Source organism: Anomaloglossus baeobatrachus, chromosome 6 (genome assembly GCF_048569485.1).
Source record: "Anomaloglossus baeobatrachus isolate aAnoBae1 chromosome 6, aAnoBae1.hap1, whole genome shotgun sequence".
Lineage (NCBI taxonomy): Eukaryota > Metazoa > Chordata > Amphibia > Anura > Aromobatidae > Anomaloglossus > Anomaloglossus baeobatrachus.
Genome location: NC_134358.1, coordinates 44697721 through 44725237, shown reverse-complemented (window position 1 = coordinate 44725237; position 27517 = coordinate 44697721). Strand labels below are relative to the sequence as shown.

Below are 27517 nucleotides of genomic sequence, written 5' to 3'. Positions count from 1 at the left end.
ATCAGTCTCCCCTCCACCGTACACCGATAGAAAAATGATATAACGCTGGTGGGAAAACCCATTTACAATACCTGTACAGTAGTATTAATATTGTCATGGTGATCCTCTACCCCTTCTTTTTAGACCGTTTAATCCGCCACAGAGCTTGCACTCTAAGAGATGCCACGTATGCAATAATAAAGCAAGAGCTGGATGAAGAATTTGAAAAGCTTTGTGAAGAAATTCAGGAATCTCGCAAGAAGAGAGGTAAGCAAAATCTGTTTTAATGCAGATGGATGTAAACCCTATTGTCTTGGTTGTCCCCTCACCATTTGGTAACCACCCTATTGAAACACTAATGTGATGCAAAAAATAAAACCTGACAGACGTTTCGATCGATGGAGGGCTTGGGGATCCGACTGCCACCAGTTACAGAAGGATTATTCCAGCTTTGCTTAGCTGAGCAGGGCTGGTGACGTTGCATCTGATACCCTCATTCTGAAAGTGATACCTTCACACATGTATCCAGGAAGATATCACTCACTTCTGCACTCAACTCCCCGCTCTTACAGAGCCTGGAGGATGACCCTCTTAAGATGAAGGACCGGAAGCTCTTGACTGAATGGCGATGCCCTTCTTTGTTTGGCTAGTTTTCTGAACAAAGCTGATCACAAACTCCTTGATGAGCTGAGATCCGTAAACTGCGGGATTGGCTCTCCAAGGAAATTTTGAATAAAGCTACAATTCTAGGCCCCCCCCTTTCTTTTTTTTTTTTTTCCTTTTTTTTTTTTTTCTTTTGTTTTAAGGACTTTGTGCTCTCTGCACTTGAGTCAGTTTTATTTTATAACTAACCGTAGTACCCCGGCGTTGCCCGAAATAGTGACTCTCTCTCGCTTTCTGTCTGTGTCGGTCCCGAGTCCCCGGTCCCGAGTCTCCGGTCCCCCCCCCCCCCGGTCCCGAGTCTCCGGTCCCCCCCCGGTCCCGAGTCTCCGGTCCCCCCCCCGGTCCCGAGTCTCCGGTCCCCCCCCCCGGTCCCGAGTCTCCGGTCCCCCCCCCCCCCCCGGTCCCGAGTCTCCGGTCCCCCCCCCCGGTCCCGAGTCTCCGGTCCCCCCCCCCGGTCCCGAGTCTCCGGTCCCCCCCCCCCCGGTCCCCCCCCCACGGTCCCGAGTCTCCGGTCCCCCCCGGTCCCGAGTCTCCGGTCCCCCCCGGTCCCGAGTCTCCGGTCCCCCCCGGTCCCGAGTCTCCGGTCCCCCCCGGTCCCGAGTCTCCGGTCCCCCCCGGTCCCGAGTCTCCGGTCCCCCCCGGTCCCGAGTCTCCGGTCCCCCCCCCCCCCCCGGTCCCGAATCTCCGGTCCCGAGTCTCCAGTCCCGAATCTCCGGTCCCGAGTCTCCGGTCCCCCCCTGGTCCCGAGTCTCCGGTCCCCCCCTGGTCCCGAGTCTCCGGTCCCCCCCCGGTCCCGAGTCTCCGGTCCCCCCCCGGTCCCGAGTCTCCGGTCCCGAGTCTCCGGTCCCCCCCGGTCTGACGCCACCTCACACATAAGCTTGTTATACTATGAATGTCTTTCGTTCCTATATCAACCAATCACAGCTGCTATTAATAACTTGTGGCTGCCAGCTCCATTGACATTAATGGAGGCAGGTTTTTTGGAGCGCAACTGTAAAGCGTGGGGTTAAATTTTCCCATCGAAACAGTTCCTTTAGCAGATATACATACATACATACATACATACATACATACATACATACATACATACATACATACATACATACATACATACATACATACATACATACACTCAGCTTTATATATTAGATTAGTTAGATTAGACCCTTTTAATCATGCTCTACATTACAAACTTGGTGCATTACTTGTTAAAAGGTATTTTGGGGTTTTGTTTTTCTTTTTCCAGGCATTTCATCTTCAAAGTATATACCATCTTATTACCATGTGCTTCCTAAAACTGCTACAGTTCAGGATGGGAAAAAGTCTGACGTGGAGAACCCGGAGAAAATTTGTAGATCATCGGTACCTATAGCCGCAAGTACTCCTAGCTTAGGTGCGTTGGAAAAGTCTTGTCATCTTGTAATTTGAGACCTCCTAATCACACCTCTCCCACCGTGTGTATCTTACCCTGTAGAAGCATATAAATAGAAACAGCGCAGTGTTACATGTCCATGTCTTTGCATATTTCACGCATTGCAATGAAGCCATCACTGACCGTTCACTGCCTTTTTGTACCAGACACGGCATATTGTCTATAGTCTGCTGCAGATCTGTGGTTTATATTGTACTGGATCATCAGCCTGTGAATTTGATGCGCACCCCGCTGTGTGATCCGACAGTTGTTGCAGCCCCTGACAAAAGTTGTCTTTTAGCCATTATTCAATCTCTTTGCTTTTAATTAAGGATTTTCTCTTTTCAAAGGAAAGAAAAAATATAAGCGGAAGAGTCGATGGAGTGCTGGCTGTCTGGCTAAAAAGAAAAAGGTCACTCGGTCTGAAAAGAATGAAGAACCTGGGAGTGACGCCGACCACGAGCTCCTGGAGTCCAGTTTAGATCAGACTGAATTAGAGCTGATAGACGAGTCGTCGATGGAGGCAGAGAATGATGATGTGGTGGAAGGTGATGGTGTGACCAAAGAAACCGCAAAAGCCTCTCCTACAAAGGATGCACCTACACCTGACCGACCTGTAGAAAATCCTGCCTCTACAGAAAGTGATGACCATGCGGAGATAAATGGTACGGCTCTTGATTTGGTTTTCTAATTGCACCTCATTTCTTTGTCGCTCCATTGGGAGACCCAGACAATTGGGTGTATAGCTACTGCCTCCGGAGGCCACACAAAGTATTACACTAAAAAGTGTAAAGCCCCTCCCCTTCTGCCTATACACCCCCCGTGTGATCACGGGCTCCTCAGTTTTCAAGCTTTGTGCGAAGGAGGTCAGACATCCACGCATAGCTCCACTGTTTAGTCAGCAGTAGCTGCTGACTATGTCGGATGGAAGAAAAGAGGGCCCATACTAGGGCCCCCAGCATGCTCCCTTCTCACCCCACTCTTGGCGGTGTTTGTTAAGGTTGAGGTATCCATTGCGGGTACGGAGGCTGGAGCCCCACATGCTGCTTTCCTTCCCCATCCCCCTTAGGGCTCTGGGTGAAGTGGGATCTTACCGGTCTCCAGGCACTGAGACCGTGCTCCATCCACAGTCACTGGAGTATCTGCTGGATAAGGAGCTGAGTATCGTCAGGGACAGGGCCCTGCTACGTCAAGGTACTCTGTGTCCCCGTACAGACCGCGCGCAGACACACTGCAGCATTGCTGGGTGTGTTAGTGCGCTGGGGACAACAGCGCTGCGCGCTTGTGCCACTACTCACTACAGCTTGGCTGAGTTAGTTAATGTGTTGGGGACTGCCGCGCCGGCCGCTGCTGTCAGTTTTACACTGCGGCGCGGCTGGGACTTGTAGTGCGCCGGGGACTTCCGCGCTGGCCGTGCTTGTTGTCGGCCGCGCTTGTTACTCGAGTCCCCGGCTTTTGCGGCCTAGTCTCGTTGATTTCCCGCCCCCAGGCCTGCCAGTCAGGGGAAGGGCGGGACGCTGTACAGGACGTCAGCGCCGAGGGCTGGAGTCTGCTTTGCATACTCCAGCCCCCTCTCTGAACACAGTGGGACGCCAGTTTCCCGCACTTTGTCTGAGGCACGCCCACGGTACGCCCCTCTTCACAGGACGCCGGCAGCCATTCCTGTGTGCAGTCGGAGCTGGAGAAGGGAGACAAGCTCTGGGGGACCCAGACACGGGATTCTGGCGACCACACACCCGCCTTTGAGCGGGCGGTAAGCAGCACCTGAAGTGCTGACCCCACTAGCGCCGAAGTGTTCATTGGTACTTTTTTTGCTTGTATTTTATACATTGCACTGTACGGTCGCTATTCTTGACTATATACCCTCCTAGATTGCTCAGAGGACAGCATGTCGTCCGCAAAAAGCAAGGGTGCCAAGGCACAGGCTTTCTATGCTGCTTGTACTGCTTGTGAGGCTGTTCTACCGGCAGGTTCCACTGATCCCCATTGTGTGCAATGTTCGGCCCCTGTGGCACTTGCTCAGCCGGGGTCTCTGCTAGAGGTGACCCAGGGAGAACCACCTGTGAACACTGTCCAGGTGACGGGGACGGAGTTTGCAGTTTTTGCTGATAGATTGTCTGTGACTATGACTAAAATTCTAGAAACTTTGCAGTCCAGACCGGTACCTCAGACCATGGGCACTGTTGAATCATTGCCCCCTGGTCCCCCTCAGTTGGAACAACTCCGGGCTCCGGGGATGTCCCATGCATCCCAGGGTGAAGGCTCTGACATGGACGACAGTCCCAGACGGCCTAAGCGAGCTCGCTGGGAACGGCCCTCGACATCATCACACTGGTCAGGGTCCCAGCAGGAGGACTCTCTGTATGATGAAGCGGAGGTAGCTGATCAGGATTCTGATCCTGAGACCGCTCTCAATCTGGATACACCTGAGGGTGACGCCATAGTGAATGATCTTATAGCGTCCATCAATCGAATGTTGGATATTTCTCCCTCAGCTCCTCCAGTGGAGGAGTCAGCTTCACAGCAGGAGAAATTCCATTTCAGGTATCCCAAGCGTAAATTGAGTACTTTTCTGGACCACTCTGACTTCAGGGAGGCAGTCCAGAAACACCACGCTTATCCAGATAAGCGTTTCTCCAAACGCCTTAAGGATACACGTTATCCCCTCCCTACTGACGTGGTCAAGGGCTGGACCCAGTGTCCCAAGGTGGATCCTCCAATCTCCAGGCTTGCGGCTAGATCCGTAGTTGCAGTGGAAGATGGGGCTTCACTTAAAGATTCCACTGACAGACAGATGGAGCTCTGGTTGAAATCCATCTATGAAGCTATCGGCGCGTCGTTTGCTCCAGCATTCGCAGCCGTGTGGGCACTCCAAGCTATTTCAGCTGGTCTGGCGCAGATTGACACTGTCACACGTACATCTGTTCCGCAAGTGGCATCCTTAACCTCTCAAATGTCGGCATTTGCGTCTTACGCTATTAATGCTGTCCTGGACTCTACGAGCCGTACGGCAGTGGCGTCCGCCAACTCCGTGGTTTTACGCAGAGCCTTGTGGTTAAGGGAATGGAAGGCAGATTCTGCTTCCAAAAAGTGTTTAACCAGTTTGCCTTTTTCTGGTGACCGACTGTTTGGTGAGCGATTGGATGAAATCATTAAACAGTCCAAGGGTAAGGATTCATCCTTACCTCAGCCCAGACCAAACAAACCCCAACAGAGGAGGGGACAGTCGAGGTTTCGGTCCTTTCGAGGCTCGGGCAGGTCCCAATTCTCCTCGTCCAAAAGGTCTCAAAAGGATCAGAGGAGCTCAGATTCTTGGCGGGCTCAGTCACGCCCAAAAAAGACAGCCGGAGGAACCGCTACCAAGGCGGCTTCCTCATGACTTTCGGCCCCCTCTCTCCGCATCCTCGGTCGGTGGCAGGCTCTCCCGCTTTGGCGACATTTGGCTGCCACAGGTCCAAGACCGTTGGGTGAGAGACATTCTGTCTCACGGGTACAGGATAGAGTTCAGTTCTCGTCCTCCGACTCGATTCTTCAGAACGTCTCCGCCTCCCGACCGAGCCGATGCTCTTCTGCAGGCGGTGTGCACTCTAAAGGCAGAAGGAGTGGTGATCCCTGTTCCTCTTCAGCAGCAAGGTCACGGTTTTTACTCCAATTTGTTTGTGGTGCCAAAAAAGGACGGGTCTTTCCGTCCCGTTCTGGACCTAAAACTGCTCAACAAGCACGTGAAAACCAGGCGGTTCCGGATGGAATCCCTCCGCTCCGTCATCGCCGCAATGTCTCAAGGAGATTTCCTAGCATCAATAGACATCAAGGATGCTTATCTCCACGTGCCGATTGCTCCAGAGCATCAGCGTTTTCTACGCTTCGTTATAGGAGACGAGCACCTTCAGTTCGTAGCTCTGCCTTTCGGTCTGGCGACAGCCCCACGGGTCTTCACCAAGGTCATGGCAGCAGTAGTAGCAGTCCTGCACTCTCAGGGACACTCTGTGTTCCCTTACTTAGACGATCTGCTTGTCAAGGCGCCCTCTCAAGAGGCATGCCAACACAGCCTGAATGTTGCGCTGGAGACTCTCCAGAGTTTCGGGTGGATCATCAACTTTTCAAAGTCAAATCTGACCCCGGCCCAATCGCTGACATATCTTGGCATGGAGTTTCATACTCTATCAGCGATAGTGAAGCTTCCGCTGGACAAACAACGTTCACTACAGATAGGGGTGCAATCTCTCCTTCAAGGCCAGTTGCACCCCTTGAGGCGCCTCATGCACTTCCTAGGGAAGATGGTAGCAGCAATGGAGGCAGTCCCTTTCGCGCAGTTTCATCTGCGTCCACTACAATGGGACATTCTCCGCCAATGGGACGGGAGGTCGACGTCCCTCGACAGGAACGTCTCCCTTTCTCAGGCGGCCAAGGATTCTCTTCGGTGGTGGCTGCTTCCCAACTCATTGTCGAAAGGGAAATCCTTTCTACCCCCATCCTGGGCGGTGGTCACGACAGATGCGAGTCTGTCAGGGTGGGGAGCAGTCTTTCTCCACCACAGGGCTCAAGGTACGTGGACTCAGCAAGAGTCCACCCTTCAGATCAATGTTCTGGAGATCAGGGCAGTGTATCTTGCCCTACAGGCCTTCCAGCAGTGGCTGGAAGGCAAGCAGATCCGAATTCAGTCGGACAACTCCACAGCGGTGGCATACATCAACCACCAAGGCGGGAACACGCAGTCGACAAGCCTTCCAGGAAGTCCGGCGGATTCTGAGGTGGGTGGAAGACACGGCCTCCACCATATCCGCAGTTCACATCCCGGGCGTAGAAAACTGGGAAGCAGACTTCCTCAGTCGCCAGGGTATGGACGCAGGGGAATGGTCTCTTCACCCGGACGTGTTTCAGGAGATCTGTCGCCGCTGGGGGATGCCGGACGTCGACCTAATGGCGTCCCGGCACAACAACAAGGTCCCGGCTTTCATGGCACGGTCTCACGATCACAGAGCTCTGGCGGCAGACTCCTTAGTTCAGGATTGGTCACAGTTCCGGCTACCTTATGTGTTTCCACCTCTGGCACTGTTGCCCAGAGTGCTACGCAAGATCAGGTCCGACTGCCGCCGCGCCATCCTCGTCGCTCCAGACTGGCCGAGGAGGTCGTGGTATCCGGATCTGTGGCATCTCGCGGTAGGCCAACCGTGGGCACTACCAGACCGGCCAGACTTGCTGTCTCAAGGACCGTTTTTCCATCTGAATTCTGCGGCCCTGAACCTGACTGTGTGGCCATTGAGTCCTGGATCCTAGCGTCTTCAGGATTATCTCAAGAGGTCATTGCTACCATGAGACAGGCTAGGAAACCAACGTCCGCCAAAATCTACCACAGGACGTGGAAGATTTTCTTATCTTGGTGCTCTACTCAGGGAGTTTCTCCCTGGCCATTTGCATTACCTACTTTTCTTTCCTTCCTGCAATCCGGTTTGGAAAAAGGTTTGTCGCTAGGCTCCCTTAAAGGACAGGTCTCAGCGCTATCTGTATTTTTTCAGAAGCGCCTAGCCCGACTTCCTCAGGTACGCACGTTCCTGCAGGGGGTTTGTCACTTAGTCCCTCCTTACAAGCGGCCATTAGAACCTTGGGATCTGAACAAGGTTCTAATTGCTCTCCAGAAGCCGCCTTTCGAGCCTATGAGGGATGTTCCCCTTTCTCGCCTTTCACAGAAAGTGGCCTTTCTAGTAGCGGTCACGTCTCTTCGGAGAGTGTCCGAGCTAGCAGCGCTGTCATGCAAAGCTCCCTTCCTGGTATTTCACCAGGACAAGGTAGTTCTGCGCCCGATTCCCGAGTTTCTTCCTAAGGTGGTATCCCCCTTTCATCTCAATCAGGATATTTCCTTACCTTCTTTTTGTCCTCATCCAGTTCATCAATGTGAAAAGGATTTGCATCTGTTGGATCTGGTGAGAGCGCTCAGAATCTACATTTCCCGCACGGCGCCCCTGCGCCACTCGGATGCACTCTTTGTCCTTGTCGCTGGTCAGCGTAAAGGGTCGCAGGCTTCAAAATCCACCCTGGCTCGGTGGATCAAGGAACCAATTCTGGAAGCCTATCGTTCTGCCGGGCTTCCGGTTCCCTCAGGGCTGAAGGCCCATTCTACCAGAGCCGTGGGTGCGTCCTGGGCATTACGGCACCAGGCTACGGCTCAGCAGGTGTGCCAGGCGGCTACCTGGTCGAGTCTGCACACTTTCACCAAGCATTATCAGGTGCATACCTACGCTTCGGCGGACGCCAGCCTAGGTAGACAAGTCCTTCAGGCGGCGGTTGCTCACCTGTAGGAAAGGGCTGTTTTACGGCCCTATCACGAGGTGTTATTTTACCCACCCAGGGACTGCTTTTGGACGTCCCAATTGTCTGGGTCTCCCAATGGAGCGACAAAGAAGAAGGGAATTTTGTTTACTTACCGTAAATTCCTTTTCTTTGTCGCTCCTAATTGGGAGACCCAGACAATTGGGGTGTATAGCTACTGCCTCCGGAGGCCACACAAAGTATTACACTTAAAAGTGTAAGGCCCCTCCCCTTCTGGCTATACACCCTCCCGTGGGATCACGGGCTCCTCAGTTTTCATGCTTTGTGCGAAGGAGGCACACATACACGCATAGCTCCACTGTTTAGTCAGCAGCAGCTGCTGACTATGTCGGATGGAAGAAAAGAGGGCCCATACTAGGGCCCCCAGCATGCTCCCTTCTCACCCCACTTTTTGTCGGCGGTGTTTAAGGTTGAGGTACCCATTGCGGGTACGGAGGCTGGAGCCCACATGCTGCTTCCTTCCCCATCCCCCTTAGGGCTCTGGGTGAAGTGGGATTTTACCGGTCTCCAGGCACTGAGACCGTGCTCCATCCACAGCCCCTGGAGAATCTGCTGGAATGGAGCTGAGTATCGTCAGGGACAGGCCCTGCTACGTCAAGGTACTCTGTGTCCCCGTACATATCGCGCGCACACCGCAGCATTGCTGGGTGTGTTAGTGCGCCGCGGACAACAGCGCTGCGCGCTGGTGCCATTCCTATCTACAGCTTTGCTGAGAGGGGACATGTATTTGAAACTGCCGCGCGGCCGCTGTTGTCAGTTTTTTCGCTGCGGCGCGGCTGGGACTTGTGGTGCGCCGGGGACTTCCGCGCTGGCCGTGCATATATCACGGCCGCGCTTATTACTCGAGTCCCCGGCTTTTAGCGGCCTAGTTTCGTTTCGTTCCCGCCCCCAGGCCTGCCAGTCAGGGGAAGGGCGGGACGCTGTACAGAACGTCAGCGCAGAGGGCTGGAGTCTGCTTTGCATACTCCAGCCCTCACACTGGGCACAGTGGGACGCCAGTTTCCCGCACTTTGTTTGAGGCACGCCCACGGTCCGCCCCTCTTCACAGGACGCCGGCAGCCATTCCTGTGTGCAGTCTGAGCTGGAGAGAGGAGACTGGGAGACCCAGACACGGGATTCTGGTGCCCACACACCCGCTTTTCAGCGGGCGGTAAGCTGCCCTCAAGGGCTGACCCCCACTGGTGCCGAAGTGTATATTGTATTTTATGCTTGCAGCTTTACTTGCACTGTACGGTCGCTGGGGATTCTCTGCTATATACCCTCCTAGATTTCTCAGAGGACACAACAGCATGTCGACCGCAAAAAGCAAAGGTGCCAAGGCACAGGCTTTCTATGCTGCTTGTACCGCTTGTGGGGCTGTTCTACCGGCAGGTTCCACTGACCCCCACTGTGTGCAGTGCTCGGCCCCTGTGGCACTTGCTCGGCCGGGGCCTCTGCTGGAGGTGACCCAGGCAGAACCTCCTGTGAATACTGTCCAGGTGACAGGGACGGAGTTTGCAGTCTTTGCTGACAGATTGTCTGTGACTATGACTAAAATTCTTGAAACATTGCAGTCTAGACCAGTAACTCAGGCCATGGACACTGTTAACTCATTGCTCCCTGGTCCCCCTCAGTCGTAACAGCTCCGGGATCCGGGGGTGTCTCTTGCATCCCAGGGTGATGGCTCTGACACGGACGACAGTCCCAGACAGCCTAAACGAGCTCGCTATGAGCGGCCCTCGACTTCATCACACTGGTCAGGGTCCCAGCAGGACTCTCTGTATGATGAGGCGGAGATAGCTGATCAGGATTCTGATCCTGAGACCGCTCTCAATTTGGATACACCAGATGGTGACGCCATAGTGAATGATCTTATAGCGTCCATCAATAAAATGTTGGACATTTCTCCCCCTGCTCCTCCTGTGGAGGAGACAGCTTCACAGCAGGAGAAATTCCATTTCAGGTATCCCAAGCGTAAATTAAGTGTATTTCTGGACCACTCTGACTTTAGAGAGGCAATCCAGAAACACCACGCTTATCCGGATAAGCGTTTTTCCAAACTGCTTAAGGATACACGTTATCCTTTTCCCCCGGACGTGGTCAAGGGCTGGACCCAGTGTCCCAAGGTGGATCCTCCAATCTCCAGGCTTGCAGCTAGATCCTTAGTTGCAGTGGAAGATGGGGCGGCACTTAAAGATGCCACTGACAGGCAGATGGAGCTCTGGTTGAAATCCATCTATGAGGCTATTGGCGCGTCATTGGCTCCGGCATTCGCAGCCGTATGGGCACTCCAAGCTATTTCAGCTGGTCTTGCACAGATTGACACGGTCACACGTACATCTGCTCCGCAGGTGGCACCCTTAACCTCTCAAATGTCTGCATTTGCGTCTTACGCGATTAATGCTGTCCTAGACTCTACGAGCCGTACGGCAGTGGCGTCCGCCAACTCCGTAGTTTTACGCAGAGCCTTGTGGTTAAGAGAATGGAAGGCAGATTCTGCTTCCAAAAAGTGTTTAACCAGTTTGCCATTTTCTCGTGACCGACTGTTTGGGGAGCGCTTAGATGAAATCATTAAACACTCCAAGGGTAAAGATTCATCTTTACCTCAGCCCAGACAAAATAAACCCCAACAGAGGAGAGGACAGTCGGGGTTTCGGTCCTTTCGAGGCTCAGGCAGGTCCCAATTCTCCTCGTCCAAAAGGACTCAAAAGGATCAGAGGAGTTCAGATTCTTGGCGGGCTCAGTCACGCCCAAAAAAGACAGCCGGAAGACCCGCTACCAAGGCGGCTTCCTCATGACTTTCGGCCTCCTCTCTCCGCATCCTCGGTCGGTGGCAGGCTCTCCCGCTTTGGCGACATTTGGCTGCCACAGGTCACAGACCGTTGGGTGAGAGACATTCTGTCTCACGGGTACAGGATAGAGTTCAGCTCTCGTCCTCCAACTCGCTTCTTCAGAACTTCTCCACCTCCCGACCGAGCCGATGCTCTGCGGCTAGCGGTGTCCACTCTAAAAGCGGAAGGAGTGGTGACCCCCGTTCCTCTTCAGGAACAAGGTCACGGTTTTTACTCCAACTTGTTTGTGGTGCCAAAAAAGGACGGGTCATTCCGTCCCGTTCTTGATCTAAAACTGCTCAACAAGCACGTAAAAACCAGGCGGTTCCGAATGGAATCCCTTCGCTCCGTCATCGCCTCAATGTCTCAAGGAGATTTCCTAGCATCTATAGACATCAAGGATGCTTATCTCCACGTGCCGATTGCTCCAGAGCACCAGCGTTTTCTACGCTTTGTTATAGGAGACGAACACCTTCAGTTCGTAGCTCTGCCTTTCGGGCTGGCGACAGCCCCACGTGTCTTCACCAAGGTCATGGCAGCAGTAGTAGCAGTCCTGCACTCTCAAGGTCACTCTGTGATCCCGTATTTGGACGATCTACTTGTCAAGGCACCCTCTCAAGAGGCATGCCAACACAGCCTGAACGTTGCGCTGGAGACTCTCCAGAGTTTCGGGTGGATCATCAACTTTTCAAAGTCAAATCTAACTCCGACCCAATCGCTAACATATCTTGGCATGGAGTTTCATACTCTCTCAGCGATAGTGAAGCTTCCGCTGGACAAACAGCGTTCACTACAGACAGGGGTGCAATCTCTCCTTCAAGGCCAGTCTCACCCCTTGAGACGCCTCATGCACTTCCTAGGGAAGATGGTAGCAGCAATGGAAGCAGTCCCTTTCGCGCAGTTTCATCTCCGTCCACTACAATGGGACATTCTCTGCCAATGGGACGGGAAGTCGACGTCCCTCGACAGAGACGTCTCCCTTTCTCAGGCGGCCAAGGAATCTCTTCGGTGGTGGCTTCTTCCCACTGTTTTGTCGAAAGGAAAGTCCTTTCTACCCCCATCCTGGGAGGTAGTCACGACAGACGCGAGTCTATCAGGGTGGGGAGCAGTGTTTCTCCACCACAGGGCTCAAGGGACGTGGACTCAGGAAGAGTCCACCCTTCAGATCAATGTTCTAGAAATCAGAGCAGTGTATCTTGCCCTACAAGCCTTCCAGCAGTGGCTGGAAGGCAAGCAGATCCGAATTCAGTCGGACAACTCCACAGCGGTAGCGTACATCAACCACCAAGGTGGAACACGCAGTCGGCAAGCCTTCCAGGAAGTCCGACGGATTCTGACGTGGGTGGAAGACACGGCTTCCACCATATCCGCAGTTCACATCCCAGGCGTGGAAAACTGGGAAGCAGACTTCCTCAGTCGCCAGGGTATGGACGCAGGGGAATGGTCCCTTCACCCGGACGTGTTTCAGGAGATCTGTCGCCGCTGGGGGATGCCGGACGTCGACCTGATGGCGTCACGGCACAACAACAAGGTCCCGGCTTTCATGGCACGGTCTCACGATCACCGAGCTCTGGCGGCAGACGCCTTAGTTCAAGATTGGTCGCAATTCCGGCTACCTTATGTGTTCCCACCTCTGGCATTGTTACCCAGAGTGCTGCGCAAGATCAGGGCCGACTGCCGTCGCGCCATCCTCGTCGCTCCAGACTGGCCGAGGAGATCGTGGTACCCAGATCTGTGGCACCTCACGGTAGGCCAACCATGGGCACTACCAGAACGACCAGACTTGCTATCTCAAGGGCCGTTTTTCCACCTGAATTCTGCGGCCCTGAACCTGACTGTGTGGCCATTGAGTCCTGGATCCTAGCGTCTTCAGGATTATCTCGAAAGGTTATTACCACCATGAGACAGGCTAGAAAACCATCCTCCGCCAAGATCTACCACAGGACGTGGAAGATATTCTTATCTTGGTGCGCTGCTCAGGGAGTTTCTCCCTGGCCTTTTGCATTGCCTACTTTTCTTTCCTTCCTGCAATCCGGGTTGGAAAAAGGTTTGTCGCTCAGCTCCCTTAAAGGACAAGTCTCAGCGCTATCTGTATTTTTTCAGAAACGCCTAGCACGACTTACTCAGGTACGCACGTTCCTGCAAGGAGTCTGTCATATCGTCCCTCCTTACAAGCGGCCGTTAGAGCCCTGGGATCTGAACAAGGTTCTAATTGCTCTCCAGAAGCCGCCTTTCGAGCCTATGAAGGATGTTTCCCTTTCTCGTCTTTCACAGAAAGTGGCCTTTCTAGTAGCGGTCACGTCTCTTCGGAGAGTGTCCGAGCTAGCGGCGCTCTCATGCAAATCTCCCTTCCTGGTGTTTCACCAGGACAAGGTGGTTCTACGTCCGATTCCTGAAGGTGGTATCCCCCTTTCATCTCAATCAGGATGTCACATTACCTTCCTTGTGTCCTCATCCAGTTCATCAATTTGAGAAAGGTTTGCATTTGTTGGATCTGGTCAGAGCACTCAGGATCTACATTTCCCGCACGGCGCCCTTACGCCGCTCGGATGCACTCTTTGTCCTTGTCGCTGGTCAGCGTAAAGGGTCGCAAGCTTCCAAATCCACCCTGGCTCGGTGGATCAAGGAACCAATTCTTGAAACCTACCGTTCTGCGGGGCTTCCGGTTCCTTCAGGGCTGAAGGCCCATTCTACCAGAGCCGTGGGTGCGTCCTGGGCATTACGGCACCAGGCTACGGCTCAGCAGGTGTGCCAGGCGGCTACCTGGTCGAGTCTGCACACCTTTACCAAGCATTATCAGGTGCATACCTACGCTTCGGCGGACGCCAGCCTAGGTAGACAAGTCCTTCAGGCGGCGGTTGCCCACCTGTAGGACAGGGCTGTTTGACGGCCCTATCACGAGGTATTCTTTTACCCACCCAGGGACTGCTTTTGGACGTCCCAATTGTCTGGGTCTCCCAATTAGGAGCGACAAAGAAGAAGGGAATTTTGTTTACTTACCGTAAATTCCTTTTCTTCTAGCTCCAATTGGGAGACCCAGCACCCGCCCTGTTTTCTTAGGGATTTTTGTTTTTTTCGGGTACACATGTTGTTCATGTTGAATGGTTTCAGTTCTCCGATGTTTCTTCGGATTGAATTTGTTTTTAAACCAGTTATTGGCTTTCCTCCTTCTTGCTTTTGCACTAAAACTGAGGAGCCCGTGATCACACGGGGGGTGTATAGGCAGAAGGGGAGGGGCTTTACACTTTTAAGTGTAATACTTTGTGTGGCCTCCGGAGGCAGTAGCTATACACCCAATTGTCTGGGTCTCCCAATTGGAGCTAGAAGAAAAGGAATTTACGGTAAGTAAACAAAATTCCCTTCTTTTCTCTGTTTTATAACCCAGGATAATTGCTGCGCAAGGTTTCTAATTATCCTAAGTACACTATTTGTCAGACTTGCTGATCTTCAAACACCTAGTAGTCAATCACTGTGACCACAAAGGTGTGTGTATATGTGACTCATCGGGGTGGGCGGGTACCTCATCGGGGTGGACGGGTACCTCATCGGGGTGGGCGGGTACCTCATCGGGGTGGGCGGGTACCTCATCGGGGTGGGCGGCTGCCTCATCGGGGTGGGCGGCTGCCTCATCGGGGTGGGCGGCTGCCTCATCGGGGTGGGCGGCTGCCTCATCGGGGTGGGCGGCTGCCTCATCGGGGTGGGCGGCTGCCTCATCGGGGTGGGCGGCTGCCTCATCGGGGTGGGCGGCTGCCTCAATCGGGGTGGGCGGCTGCCTCAATCGGGGTGGGCGGCTGCCTCAATCGGGGTGGGCGGCTGCCTCAATCGGGGTGGGCGGCTGCCTCAATCGGGGTGGGCGGCTGCCTCAATCGGGGTGGGCCTGGCAAGAAAGAGAAGCACTCAAAGTGCGGTGAGGATGAGGATAAATGGGGGTGGGCTCACCTGGACAGGATGTGTAACAACATACTCCACAAACGTTTGAGTATTTGTATCCTCACTATGATCAAGCTGATTTGACCGCAGCCCTCAGCATGTGGCATTGGACTGGATTGATGATGAGATCAATAGTTTTTATTCTATCTTGTCTGGACACAGCAAGGAAAACCAGAGGGGGAATGTGGATGTAGATTAGGATATTTATTAATACCCTTATCTACATTCATATTTCCGTGTTTAGTTTCCCTATGTGAGTGCCTGGACAAGACCGGTTCTTTCTATTGACCTCATCGCCATCCCGGTATTTGGTGTATATATGCCTCCTGTTATGCCACAGACGCACACAAAAAAAACCTCTTCTACTCCCCTTTCATCCGCTCCCCTGCTCCTCTCCTTATACCAGTAACCGACTTTGGCATGTAAGGAGGGCCTCGCATGACGTCAGTGCCATGCTCCCCCAGTTAAACACCGTCAGCTGCCGGCTAATCCAAAATGAATTTTCACTGCTTCCCACTCCCATAATCCGGCTTCAGTGCTGAGCGTTGGGCAGCATTAGGGGTATGAGGAACAGAAAAGAGTCATTTCTTTATCGTTCCTATGGGAGACCCAGACATTGGGTGTATAGCTTCTGCCTTCGGAGGACACACAAAGTACTACACTAAAAAGTGTAGCTCCTCCTTCTGAGCCTATACACCCCCTGGATAACCAGATCTAGCCAGTTCATTGCTTTGTGTTCAGGAGGCATACATCCACACATGCATTCTCATCTGATTTTTCATTTTTGGAAAGAGTTTGAAGAAAAGCGGGTCCAAGCCTGGACCCCCGGCATGTCCCTTCTCACCCCACTGTGTCGGCGGTGCTGTTAAGGTTGATTACAAGGCTGGAGCCTTACATGCCGCGCTCCTTCACCATCCCTCGGGCTCTGGCTTGAAGTGGGAGCCAGCACGATTCTCCATGCTTTGCAGGAGACTGGTCTCCATCCGCAGCCCTTCAGGATCCTGCTGGACGGAGCACTCATCCCCAGGGACCTGGAACCCAGCGTCTCAGCAAGCTAAGTACCGGAGACGTTTATATTCTGGGGGGTCCCTGTACTTTATTATGGTGGGAGAGTGTGCTGAGTGAGTTTTCTGACATTTCCGGCCGGTTCTCTGGCTGTCGCCTGAGAACCGCGCCGATGGTGCCTGCGCACCGGCCGCACCGCTCAAATTTAGGCCCCGGCTTCGCTGGAGGCCTACTTTCGGTTTCACTGCCCTCGCATGTCATTCATGCAGAGGGACAGTGCGGCTCCGCCCAGTGGCCGTTCTACAGAGGGGAGAGACACTCCTCACTGAGTACATGTCTCCTCCCCTGTAAGTCTCTTTGGCCCTCCAGATCCCACTCTCACAGTGAGTCCCGCCCCCTCTCCTCGCTCCGGCGCCATTTTATCAGCGTTTTCTCTGCGATCAGCACTGGCTGCAGCATCCCTGCTGAGGTGCTTGGGGGTCCGGGCTTTGGGATCTGGAGGGCACACAACACCGCTCCAGCGGTCTGGTAAGCCACAACTTCTGGTTGTGGGCCTCTATATATACTCTCTGGGGGTCACTCTGGCAGAGCCCCCCACTCCAGCAGCATGTCTCACACGAGGAGCAAGGCTCCAAAGCTATATTCAGTATGCACTGCATGTAAGCTCGTGCTGCCTGAACCGAGCACATATCCACATTGTGATGCCTGCTCTAACCTGACAATGCCTCAGCCTGGGATCGCTCCCACAGTAGTCCCTCCGGCTGCTCCGGCTCCTGTGGCTGAACCCCCCGGCTTGGGTAGAATCCCTATCTAGGTCAATCTTCCAGTCTTTTGCCGACTCCATGGGACAGCTGTCCTGGACTTTGCTGAACATGCATCAGCCCCCTTCACAGGGTGCCTCTGCTGCTAGGGCTCTCTCAGCGGAGCTCACAGAAGATTCTTCATCTGGTCCCAGACCCCGTCCTCCTAAGAGGAAACGTAGGGCTCCCTCCCCTTCCTCATCCCGCGGCTCTGTTTCAGAAGCTGACTCGCGGGACGAGGAGGATGCCTTTACAGGGGGCTCGGAGGCTACCTCCATGTGCCCCATTGATCTGTCCGAAAGTGACTCAGATGTTAGTGATTTGATTGCGTCCATTAATTCTGTACTGGACCTCAATCCGCCAGTATCAGAGGAGCAACCCTCTCTGGCAGAAAAGCACCAGTTTACCTTGCCTAAGAGGACAAAGAGTGTGTTCTTTAACCACTCCAGTTTTCAGGCCGCTGTGACCAAGCCTAGGGCCTGTCCTGACAAACGCTTCCCAAAGCGTGGTTCTGATGACCGTTTTCCCTTTCCACCTGAGGTGGTCAAGGAGTGGGCTCATTCACCAAAGGTAGACCCTCCGGTGTCTAGACTCTCAGCCTGGACTGTTGTATCAGTGGCTGATGGCACCTCTCTTAAGGATTCCACTGACCGCCAGGTTGACCTTCTGGCCAAATCTGTATATGAGGCGGCAGGGGCCTCGTTCTCCCCATCTTTTGCAGCAGTGTAGGCTCTCAAAGCCATCTCTGCTTCTCTAGAGGAGATGCATTCCCTCACCAGGGAATCTATGCCCGAAATGGTTGCCTTAACTTCCCAAACTTCCGCTTTTTCATCCTATGCCATGTCTGCCATGCTGGAGGCTTCTCACCGCACTGCGGTGGCTTCGGCTAATTCCCTCGCTATCCGCAGGATCTTGTGGCTTCGAGAGTGGAAGGCAGATGCTTCTTCAAAGAAGTACCTTGCTGGGCTCCCTTTTGCTGGGTCCAGGCTATTCGGTGAACAACTGGATGAAATTATTAAGGAAGCTACTGGCGGGAAGAGTACTTCCATGCCACAAATCAAAACCAGGAAACCTGTCCAGGGTAGGAACCAGTCGAGGTTTCATTCCTTTCGTTCCTCCAACTGGTCGTCCTCCAAGCCCTCGGCCTCGTCCACTAACTCAGCCAAGGACCAAAAATCCAACTGGCGCACAAAGGCGCGTCCACAGAAGACCGCAGGAGCTGCTGCCACTAAGGCAGCCTCCTCTTGACTATCTGTCCGTGCCAGTAACGTCCTTAGTCGGTGGCAGGCTCTCCCACTTTGGCGACGCGTGGTTTCAACACGTCTCCGATCAGTGGGTGCGGGATGTCCTCTCCCACGGCTACAGGATAGAATTCTCTTCCAGCCCGCCAAACAGATTTTTTTCTGTCAACTCCCCCCTGTTCCAAGGCCGCCGCCTTCTCTCAGGCTGTGGCATCCTTGCAGGCCAACGGAGTAATTGTACCGGTTCCCGCCCGGGAACGGTTCAGAGGTTTCTACTCAAATCTCTTCTTAGTCCCCAAAAAGGACGGTTCCTTCCGGCCCATCTTGGATCTCAAGCTTCTCAACAAGCATGTTCAGGTGCGGCATTTTCGCATGGAATCTCTGCGGTCAGTCATTGCCTCAATGACCCAAGGGGATTTCCTGGCATCCATCGACATCAGAGATGCCTATCTGCATGTGCCAATTGCAGTTTCTCACCAGCGTTGGCTACGTTTTGCAATCGGAGAGGAACATTTCCAATTCGTGGCTCTCCCCTTCGGGTTAGCCACAGCCCCTCGGGTATTCACCAAGGTCATGGCGGCAGTGATTGCGGTTCTGCACCTCCAGGGGTTGGCAGTGATTCCTTACCTGGACGACCTTCTAGTCAAGGCTTCATCCAGCGCAGACTGTCAGCGGAGTGTCTCGCTCACTCTCGCCACTCTAGCCCAATTCGGGTGGCTGGTCAATCTGCCCAAATCCACTCTGACTCCGACCCGGAGGCTCACGTACCTAGGGATGCAGTTCGAGACTCTGCCGGCACTTGTGAAGTTGCCCTTGATCAAACAGCAGTCCCTCCAACTGGCGATGCGCTCTCTGCTGAGGCCCCGCCGTTATTCCATCAGGCACCTGATGCAGGTGCTGGGTCAGATGGTGACGTCAATGGAGGCTGTTCCCTTTGCCCAGTTCCATCTGCGTCCTCTGCAGCTGGACATTCTCCGCTGTTGGGACAAGCGGCCTTCCTCCTTGCACAGGTTAGTGGCTCTGTCGCCACAGACCAGGAGCTTTCTTCAGTGGTGGCTTCGGCCCCTCTCTCTGTCTCAGGGACGCTCCTTCCTGGCTCCGTCCTGAGTGGTCCTCACCACGGATGCCAGTCTATCCGGCTGGGGAGCGTTATGTCTCCACCACCGAGCACAGGGCACTTGGACTCCGTCAGAGTCAGCCCTCTCGATCAATGTGCTGGAAACCAGAGCCGTGCTCCTGGCTCTCCTAGCTTTTCACCACCTATTGGCGGGCAAGCACATCCGAGTCCAGTCAGACAACGCAACAGCGGTTGCCTACATCAATCACCAAGGCGGGACACGCAGCCGCCTGGCAATGTTGGAGGTACAACGCATCCTTCAATGGGTGGAGGACTCAAAGTCCACCATATCCGCAGTCCACATCCCAGGCGTGAAAAACTGGGAGGCAGATTATCTCAGCCGTCAAACCGTGGACAGTGGCGAGTGGTCCCTGCATCCGGCAGTGTTTCAGTCAATCTGCCGCAAGTGGGGCACTCCGGACGTGGACCTAATGGCATCCCGCACAACAAAAAGGTTCCTATTTACGTGGCTCGCTCCCACGATCCTCAGGCCTTCACAGCGGACGCTCTGGTTCAAGACTGGTCCCAGTTTCGTCTGTCCTACGTGTTTCCCCCTCTAGCTCTCTTGCCCAGAGTCCTGCGCAAGATCAGAATGGAGGGCCGTCGGGTCATCCTCATTGCTCCGGACTGGCCCAGGCGAGCTTGGTACCCAGACCTGCTCCATCTGTCCGTAGAGGTGCCGTGGCATCTTCCGGACCGTACAGACCTTCTCTCACAAGGTCCGTTTTTCCGCCAGAATTCTGCGGCTCTCAGATTGACGGCGTGGCTCTTGAGTCCTGGATCTTGACGGCTTCTGGTATTCCTCCTGAAGTCATTTCCACTATGACTCGGGCCCGGAAGTCTTCCTCGGCCAAAATCTATCACAGGACTTGGAAAATTTTCCTGTCCTGGTGTCGTTCTTCCGGCCATGCTCCTTGGCCTTTTTCCTTGCCGACCCTTCTGTCCTTTCTACAGTCCGGTCTGCAGCTAGGACTGTCCCTCAATTCTCTCAAGGGACAAGTCTCGGCTCTGTCAGTGCTGTTCCAGCGGCGTATCGCCCGGCTGGCTCAGGTCCGCACCTTCATGCAGGGCGCGTCTCACATCATTCCGCCTTACTGGCGGCCCTTGGATCCCTGGGACCTCAATTTGGACCTCACGGCCTTGCAGAAACCCCCCTTTGAGCCTCTTAGGGAGGTTTCTTTGTTTCGTCTTTCACAGAAAGTGGTATTTCTAGTGGCCATAACTTCCCTCAGGAGAGTCTCTGATTTGGCTGCGCTCTCTTCGGAGTCACCTTTTTTAGTGTTTCATCAAGACAAGGTGGTTCTCCGTCCGACTCCGGACTTTCTCCCTAAGGTGGTTTCTCCTTTCCACCTTAACCAGGACATTTCCCTGCCTTCCTTTTGTCCGGCTCCTGTTCATCGCTTTGAAAAAGCGTTGCATACTCCGGATCTGGTGCGGGCGCTCCGGATCTATGTGTCTCGCACCGCTGCTCTTAGGCGGTGCACCTCTCTTTTTGTGCTAACCACAGGTCGGCGTAAGGGCCTCTCTGCTTCTAAGCCGTCCTTAGCCCGTTGGATTAGGTCGACCATTCCGGATACCTTTTCAAAGCACTACCAAGTGCATGCTCATGCTTCGGCAGATGCGAGCTTGGGCAGACGCATCCTTCAGGCGGCTGTCGCCCATTTGTGAAGTTAGGCTCTGCCTACTTCTCAGTTTTTCTGTTTATTCCCACCCATGGACTGCTTTGAGACGTCCCAATGTCTGGGTCTCCCATAGGAATGATAAAGAAAAAGAGAATTTTGTTTACTTACCGTAAATTCTTTTTCTTATAGTTCCGTATTGGGAGACCCAGCTCCCTCCCTGTTGCCTGTTGGCAGTTTCCTGTTCCGCGTGTTATCACCGGCTGTTGTCGTGGACAGAGTCTCCGGTTGTTCCGGTTCTTGCTCTGTTTTTACTTGTGGGTGGCTATTCTCCTTCAGCTTTTGCACTAAACTGGCTAGATCTGGTTCTCCAGGGGGTGTATAGGCTCAGAGGGAGGAGCTACACTTTTTAGTGTAGTACTTTGTGTGTCCTCCGGAGGCAGAAGCTAAACACCCATGGTCTGGGTCTCCCAATACGGAACTATAAGAAAAAGAATTTACGGTAAGTAAACAAAATTCTCTTTTTTCTTGACTAGCGGGCACATGTTTGCCCCAGCAGTCGGCTTACTGCAGCAGCACCCCCTCCCCCACATCGCGCCAGGCACATCTGAACTATAAGACCCCCCCCCCCACTTTACCATTGAAAGGGGGAAAAAGTGCATTTTATAGTCTTAAAAAATATGGTTCGATGAGTTTTAATCTTTGTCTTTATGAGCACCTCTCAGCTGATTTATAACCATAGACCACAATGCAAGCAAGTAAAATGTGCAGCTAATTAGAGAGCCTGAAAAGCCAAGAAGGAAGACTTTAGTTACTGTAAAATGTCTCTTGGAGCCGTCATGCAGACAGTGAGATCTCACAGATTATCACATTCACAGTCGTGGCAAGCAGTCCTCATGCTGTAGAGACCCTTACAAGTTGGGTCTTTTTATAGGCAACAAAAAAGTGTGATACTCGGGCTTTACTTGCAGTTCATCAGTATCGCTACAGACTGACATTGAGGTTTTTGATTTGTTTGTGACCCCCCCCCCTCCCCCGTCCAGGAATATGTATGACAGTAATGGGAGTGATGGCCATTATTAAAGTTTTTATTTATTGTCGCTAGATGTGTGTGTTTTGCGGATGACCCGTGGCAGACAGATGCAGGTGGAACAGCAGCACCTTATCAGCGTGGAGAAAATCATGGATATACTCTCTGAGCCGCCACAAACATTACACGTCAATCACGAGCATCTCAAGGCAAGTTCCTCATTGTTTCTTGTTTGTGTTTTTTTTTTGTTTTTTTTGTTTTTTTGTTTTTGTACACAAAATGCTTTCCAGACTGAAGTTCGCTGTATATTGCATTAGTAATGTGTATGAGAATTTAAGAAATCTTATCTGATGTAAATTGACCGTCCTTGCAAATTTGAAACCCTTAGTATGTTAATTAATTCTGCAAATGTTACCACTAAAGATAATCTGATCAAGCAAAATTCACTGGTTAGCATGACGTTCTCCCCACAAATGTAATGTCTGTATGATCTGGGATTTATCCGGACCTCAGAGCATAATAAATAGAATTTGTAAAGTATCCTTAGGCTATGTGCCCACGGCACTATGTGCCTGCGGATATATCTGCAGGTTTATCCGCAGGTTTCCTGCAGCTGCTCCCCGGAATCCGCAGCTATACATTGCTGCGGGATTCCAGCGAAATAGCTGCGGGAAACCTGCAGACACTCGTGCGACTTACCTGCTGATGTCCCGAACTGTATCTCCATAGTGGAGGGCCGGGTTTTCTGCAGGAATAATTGACATGCAGTTATGTGCAGCTGCGGGAGATCCACCGCACATTCCGCGGCTGCACATTCCGCGGCATGGACACACGACAATTCCCCATGTCCCATGGGATAACATGGGGAGTGTCTGTACTTGCTAAAACCTACGGATTTATCTGGAAAATTCAGATAAATCCGCAGGTTTTCCCCGGCAAAATCCGCAGGTACAGAGTCCTGTGGGCACATAGCCTTATACTCACCTCTTCGGCTTCTCACTACCACCCGTCTCGTCACATCATCAATTGCTGTTAGCTACTCTAAAATACCGAGGTGTAAAACGCTAGGCCGGGGTTTCTGAGTTTGATAGTCTCAGGAGTGTTCTGATGATGCGCCCTTAACCGCTTCACCCCCGGCCACTAAAACACCCTAATAGCCATTTCTTTATCGTTCCTATGGGAGACCCAGACCATGGGTGTTTAGCTTCTACCTCTGGAGGACACACAAAGTACTACACTTAAAAGTGTAGCTCCTCCCCCTGAGCTTATACACCCCCTGGTGAGCAGACCCAGCCAGTTTATCGCTTTGTGTTCAGGAGGCATACATCCACACTTTCATCCACATCCATCCATCCATCCATTCATCCATCCACATTCTCATATGATTTTTTCCTTTTGGAACGAGATTGAAGAGTGGGGTCCACGTCTGGACCCCCGGCATGTCCCTTCTCCTCCCACTGTGTCGGTGGTGTTGTAAGGTTGATTCTTAGGCTGGAGCCTTACATGCCGTGCTCCTTCACCATCCCTCCTGGGCTCTGGCTTGAAGTGGGAGCCAGCATGGTCTCCATGCTTGGCAGGAGACCGGTCTCCATCCGCTGCCCTTCAGGACCCTGCTGGACCGGAGCGCTCATCCCCAGGGACCTGGCCCTGCGTCTCAGAAGCTAAGTATCTGAGACGTTTATATTTCGGGGTCCCTGTACTTTATTGTTGGGGGAGAGTGCTTATTATGTTTACTGACATTTCCGGTGGGTTCTCCTAGCTGTCGCCTGAGAACCACGCCGATGGTGCCTGCGCGTCGGCCGCGCTGCTCAAATTTAGGCCCCGGCTTCGCCGGAGGCCTAGTTTCTGTTTCACTGCCCTCGCATGTCACTCATGCAGAGGGACAGGCTCTGCTCCTCCCGGCGGCCGTTCTGTACAGGGGAGGGACACTCCCCACTGCAGTGTGTGTCCCCTCCCCTGTAGGTTTCAATGGCCCTCCAGATCCCGCTCCTCAAGCAAGTCCCACCCCATCTCTTCGCTCCGGAGGCCATTTTTTCAGCGTTCTCTCTGCGATCAGTCATTGCAGCGCTGGTTTGCAGCATCCCTGCTGAGGTGCTGTGCATTGGGGGTCCGGGCTTCGGGATCTGGAGGGCACACAACACCGCTCCAGCGGTCTGGTAAGCCACAACCGGTCTCCGGTTGTGGACCTCTGTATATACTCTCTGGGGGTCATTCTCTGGCAGAGCCCCCACTCCAGCAGCATGTCTCACACGAGGAGCAAGGCCCCAAAGCTTTATGCTGCATGTAAGCTCCTGCTGCCTGAACCGAGCACCTTTCCACATTGTGATGCCTGCTCTAACTTGGCGGTGCCACAGCCTGGAGTCTCACCCCCAGTGGTCTCTCAGGCTGCTCCTGTGGCTGAACCCCCGGCTTGGGTAGAATCCTTTTCTAGGTCTATCTCCCAGTCCTTTGCTGAGTCCATGGGACTTCTGTCCAGGACTTTGCTGAATATGCATCAGCCCCCCTCACAGGGTGCCTCTGCTGCTAGGGGTCTCTCAGGACCGGAGCTCACAGAGGATTCATCATCAGGGCCCAGACCCCGTCCTCCTGAGAAGAGACGCAGGGTTCCCTCTCCCTCCTCCTCCCGTGGCTCTGATTCCAGAGCTGACTCGCTGGATGAGGAGGATGCCTTTACAGGGGGCTCGGAGGCTAACTCAATGTGCCCCATTGATCTGTCCGAAAGTGACTCAGATCTTAGTGACTTGATTGCTTCTATTAATTCTGTACTGGATCTCAATCCGCCAGTATCAGAGGAGCAACCTTCTCTGGCAGAAAAGCACCAGTTTACCTCGCCTAAGAGAGCAAAGAGTGTGTTCTTTAACCACTCCAGTTTTCAGGCCGGTGTGACCAAACCCAGGGCCTGTCCTGACAAACGCTTCCCAAAGCGTGGTTCTGACGACCGTTTTCCCTTTCCACCTGAGGTGGTCAAGGAGTGGGCTCACTCCCCAAAGGTAGACCCTCCGGTGTCTAGGCTCGCACCCCGGACCATTGTCAGTGGCTGATGGCACTTCCCTTAAGGATTCCACTGACCGCCAGATTGACCTTCTGGCCAAATCCGTGTATGAAGCGGCGGGGGCCGCGTTTTCTCCGACGTTTGCAGCAGTGTGGGCTCTCAAAGCCATCTCTGCTTCTCTAGAGGAGATGCATTCCCTCACCAGGGAATCTATGCCCGAAATGGATGCCTTAACTTCCCAAGCTTCGGCCTTTTCATCCTATGCCATGTCAGCCATGCTGGAGGCTTCTCACCGCACTGCGGTGGCTTCGGCTAATTCCCTCGCTATCCGCAGAATCTTGTGGCTTCGAGAGTGGAAGGCAGATGCTTCTTCAAAGAAGTACCTTGCTGGGCTGCCTTTTGCTGGGTCCCGGCTGTTCGGAGAACAGCTGGATGAAATTATTAAGGAAGCAACTGGCGGGAAGAGTACTACCATGCCACAAACCAAAGCCAGGAAACCTGCCCAGGGTAGGAATCAGTCGAGGTTTCGCACCTTTCGTTCCTCCAACTGGTCGTCCTCTAAGCCCTCGGCCTCGTCCGCTAACTCAGCCAAGGACCAGAAATCCAACTGGTTCCCAAAAGCGCGTCCACGGAAGACCGCAGGAGCTGCTGCCACTTAGGCAGCCTCCTCGTGACTATCTGCCCGCTCCAGCAACGTCCTTAGTCGGTGGCAGGCTCTCCCACTTTGGCGACGCTTGGTTTCAACACGTCTCCGATCAGTGGGTGAGAGATCATCTCCCACGGCTACAGGATAGAATTCTCTTCCAGTCCGCCAAACAGATTTTTCTTCAGCGCTCTATTGGGAGACCCAGACGATTGGGGTATAGCTACTGCCCTCTGGAGGCCACACAAAGCACTACATTAAAAGTGCAAGGCCCCTCCCCCTCTGGCTATACCCCCCCCGTGGTATCACGGGTTCTCCAGTTTTAGCTTTGTGTGCGAAGGAGGTCAGACATTCCATGCATAGCTCCACAGATTTTAGTCAGCAGTAGCTGCTGACTGTTTCGGATGGAAGAAAAGAGGACACATATAGTGTCCCCAGCATGCTCCCTTCTCACCCCTGGATGGTGTTGTAAGGTTGAGGTACCTATTGCTGGTACAGGGCTGGAGCCTGACATGCTGTTTTCCTTCCACATCCCCTTGTAGGGCTCTGTGGAAGTGGGATCCTGCCGGCCTCTCAGCTCTGATGCCGGGCTCCATCCACAGACCCATTAGAACCTGATGGAGACGGAGCAGGAGTACGATCAGGGACAGGCCCTGCATCATACAGGTACTCTGTGTCCCCGGCAGGCACAGACACACTCCGGGCTGGCTGGGTGTTGTAGTGCGCCGGGGACCGCAACGTGGAGTTGGTGTCCCTACAGATTACTGGGGGATTGTTTGTGTTTGGGAACGCAGCGCCGACCCCCTCTGGACCGGGCGGCGCTGCTGTGACTTGTGGTGCGCCGGGGATCCGCCGTCCGCGCTTTTACGGCGGCGGCGGTTATAAATTTAGTCCCCGGCTTTTTGGGCCTAGGACGCCGGCAGCTCCGTTTCGTTCCCGCCCCCACCCTGTCATTCAGGGTAGGGGAGAGACGCTGTTCGCTAGCAGCGACGAGGGCTGGAGCCTGATTTACATGCTCCAGCCCTCTCACTTGGCACAGAGGGAAGCAGGCTTCCCGCTCTTGGCCAGGAACGCCCAGGGCCCGCCCCCCTTCCTCTCTCGAGACGCCGGCAGCCATTACATGCATGCCTGGCTGGAGGAAGGACGCAAGGCTCTGGGAGACCTGGACTAGGGGCTATCTGGCGACCACACACCCGCTTTTTAAGCGGGCGGTAAGCGATTTTTCTGTGCTGGTCCCTCTAGTGCCTCACTGTGTCTCAGTGTACTGGGTACAGATATATAGATATTGTATTTCTTGCACTGTGAGGTGCGCTTCTGGCTGCATATCCCAGATCGCTCTGTGGAAGCAGCAACATGTCATCCTCAAAACGCAAGGCGGCCAAGGCAAAAAGGGCTGTGTATACTGCGTGTGCTGCATGTGGGGCTAATCTACCAGCAGGCTCCGATGACCCCCATTGTGTGCAATGCTCCGACCCGGTGCTGCTTCGCCAGCCGGAGTCGGGAGAGGTAGCGACCCAGGCTGAGACGCTTGTAAGTTCTGCCCCGGTGACAGGGACGGACTTTGCAGTTTTTGCAGATAATATGTCTGTGTCTATGGCAAAAATCCTTGAAACCTTGCAATCTATGCATGGGGCTCAGTCTCTGGGCACGGCGAGGCCTCTGTCCTCAGGTCCCCCTTACTTGGAATGTATCCAGCCCACAGGGGGGTCCCCGGCTTCACAGGCCGAGGATTATGACTCAGATGATGGCCCCAGCCACCCTAAGCGAGCTCGCTGGGAAAGACCCTCGACGTCTTCACACTGCTCAGGGTCTCAGCGCAATCAGTCTCCCTGTGATGTGTCTGATGAGAGTGATCAGGAATCCACTCCTGGAACCCCTCTCAACCTGGATACCCCGGATGGGGATGCCATGGTAAACGACCTTATCTCAGCCATCAATAGGCTGTTGGAT

General features: G+C 53.6%; 1 protein-coding gene across 2 annotated transcripts in view; it reads left to right on the top strand.

Moving 5' to 3' along the window:
* Window positions 1-27517, top strand: part of ATAD2 (ATPase family AAA domain containing 2) — a 289706-nt gene that overhangs the window by 221690 nt on the left and 40499 nt on the right. For both annotated transcript variants that reach the window (XM_075352894.1, XM_075352895.1), the window contains exons 23-26: window positions 124-246; window positions 1889-2035; window positions 2404-2718; window positions 22008-22141. In XM_075352894.1, the coding sequence (XP_075209009.1) occupies window positions 124-246; window positions 1889-2035; window positions 2404-2718; window positions 22008-22141 (719 nt within the window). The remainder of the gene's footprint in view (window positions 1-123; window positions 247-1888; window positions 2036-2403; window positions 2719-22007; window positions 22142-27517) is intronic.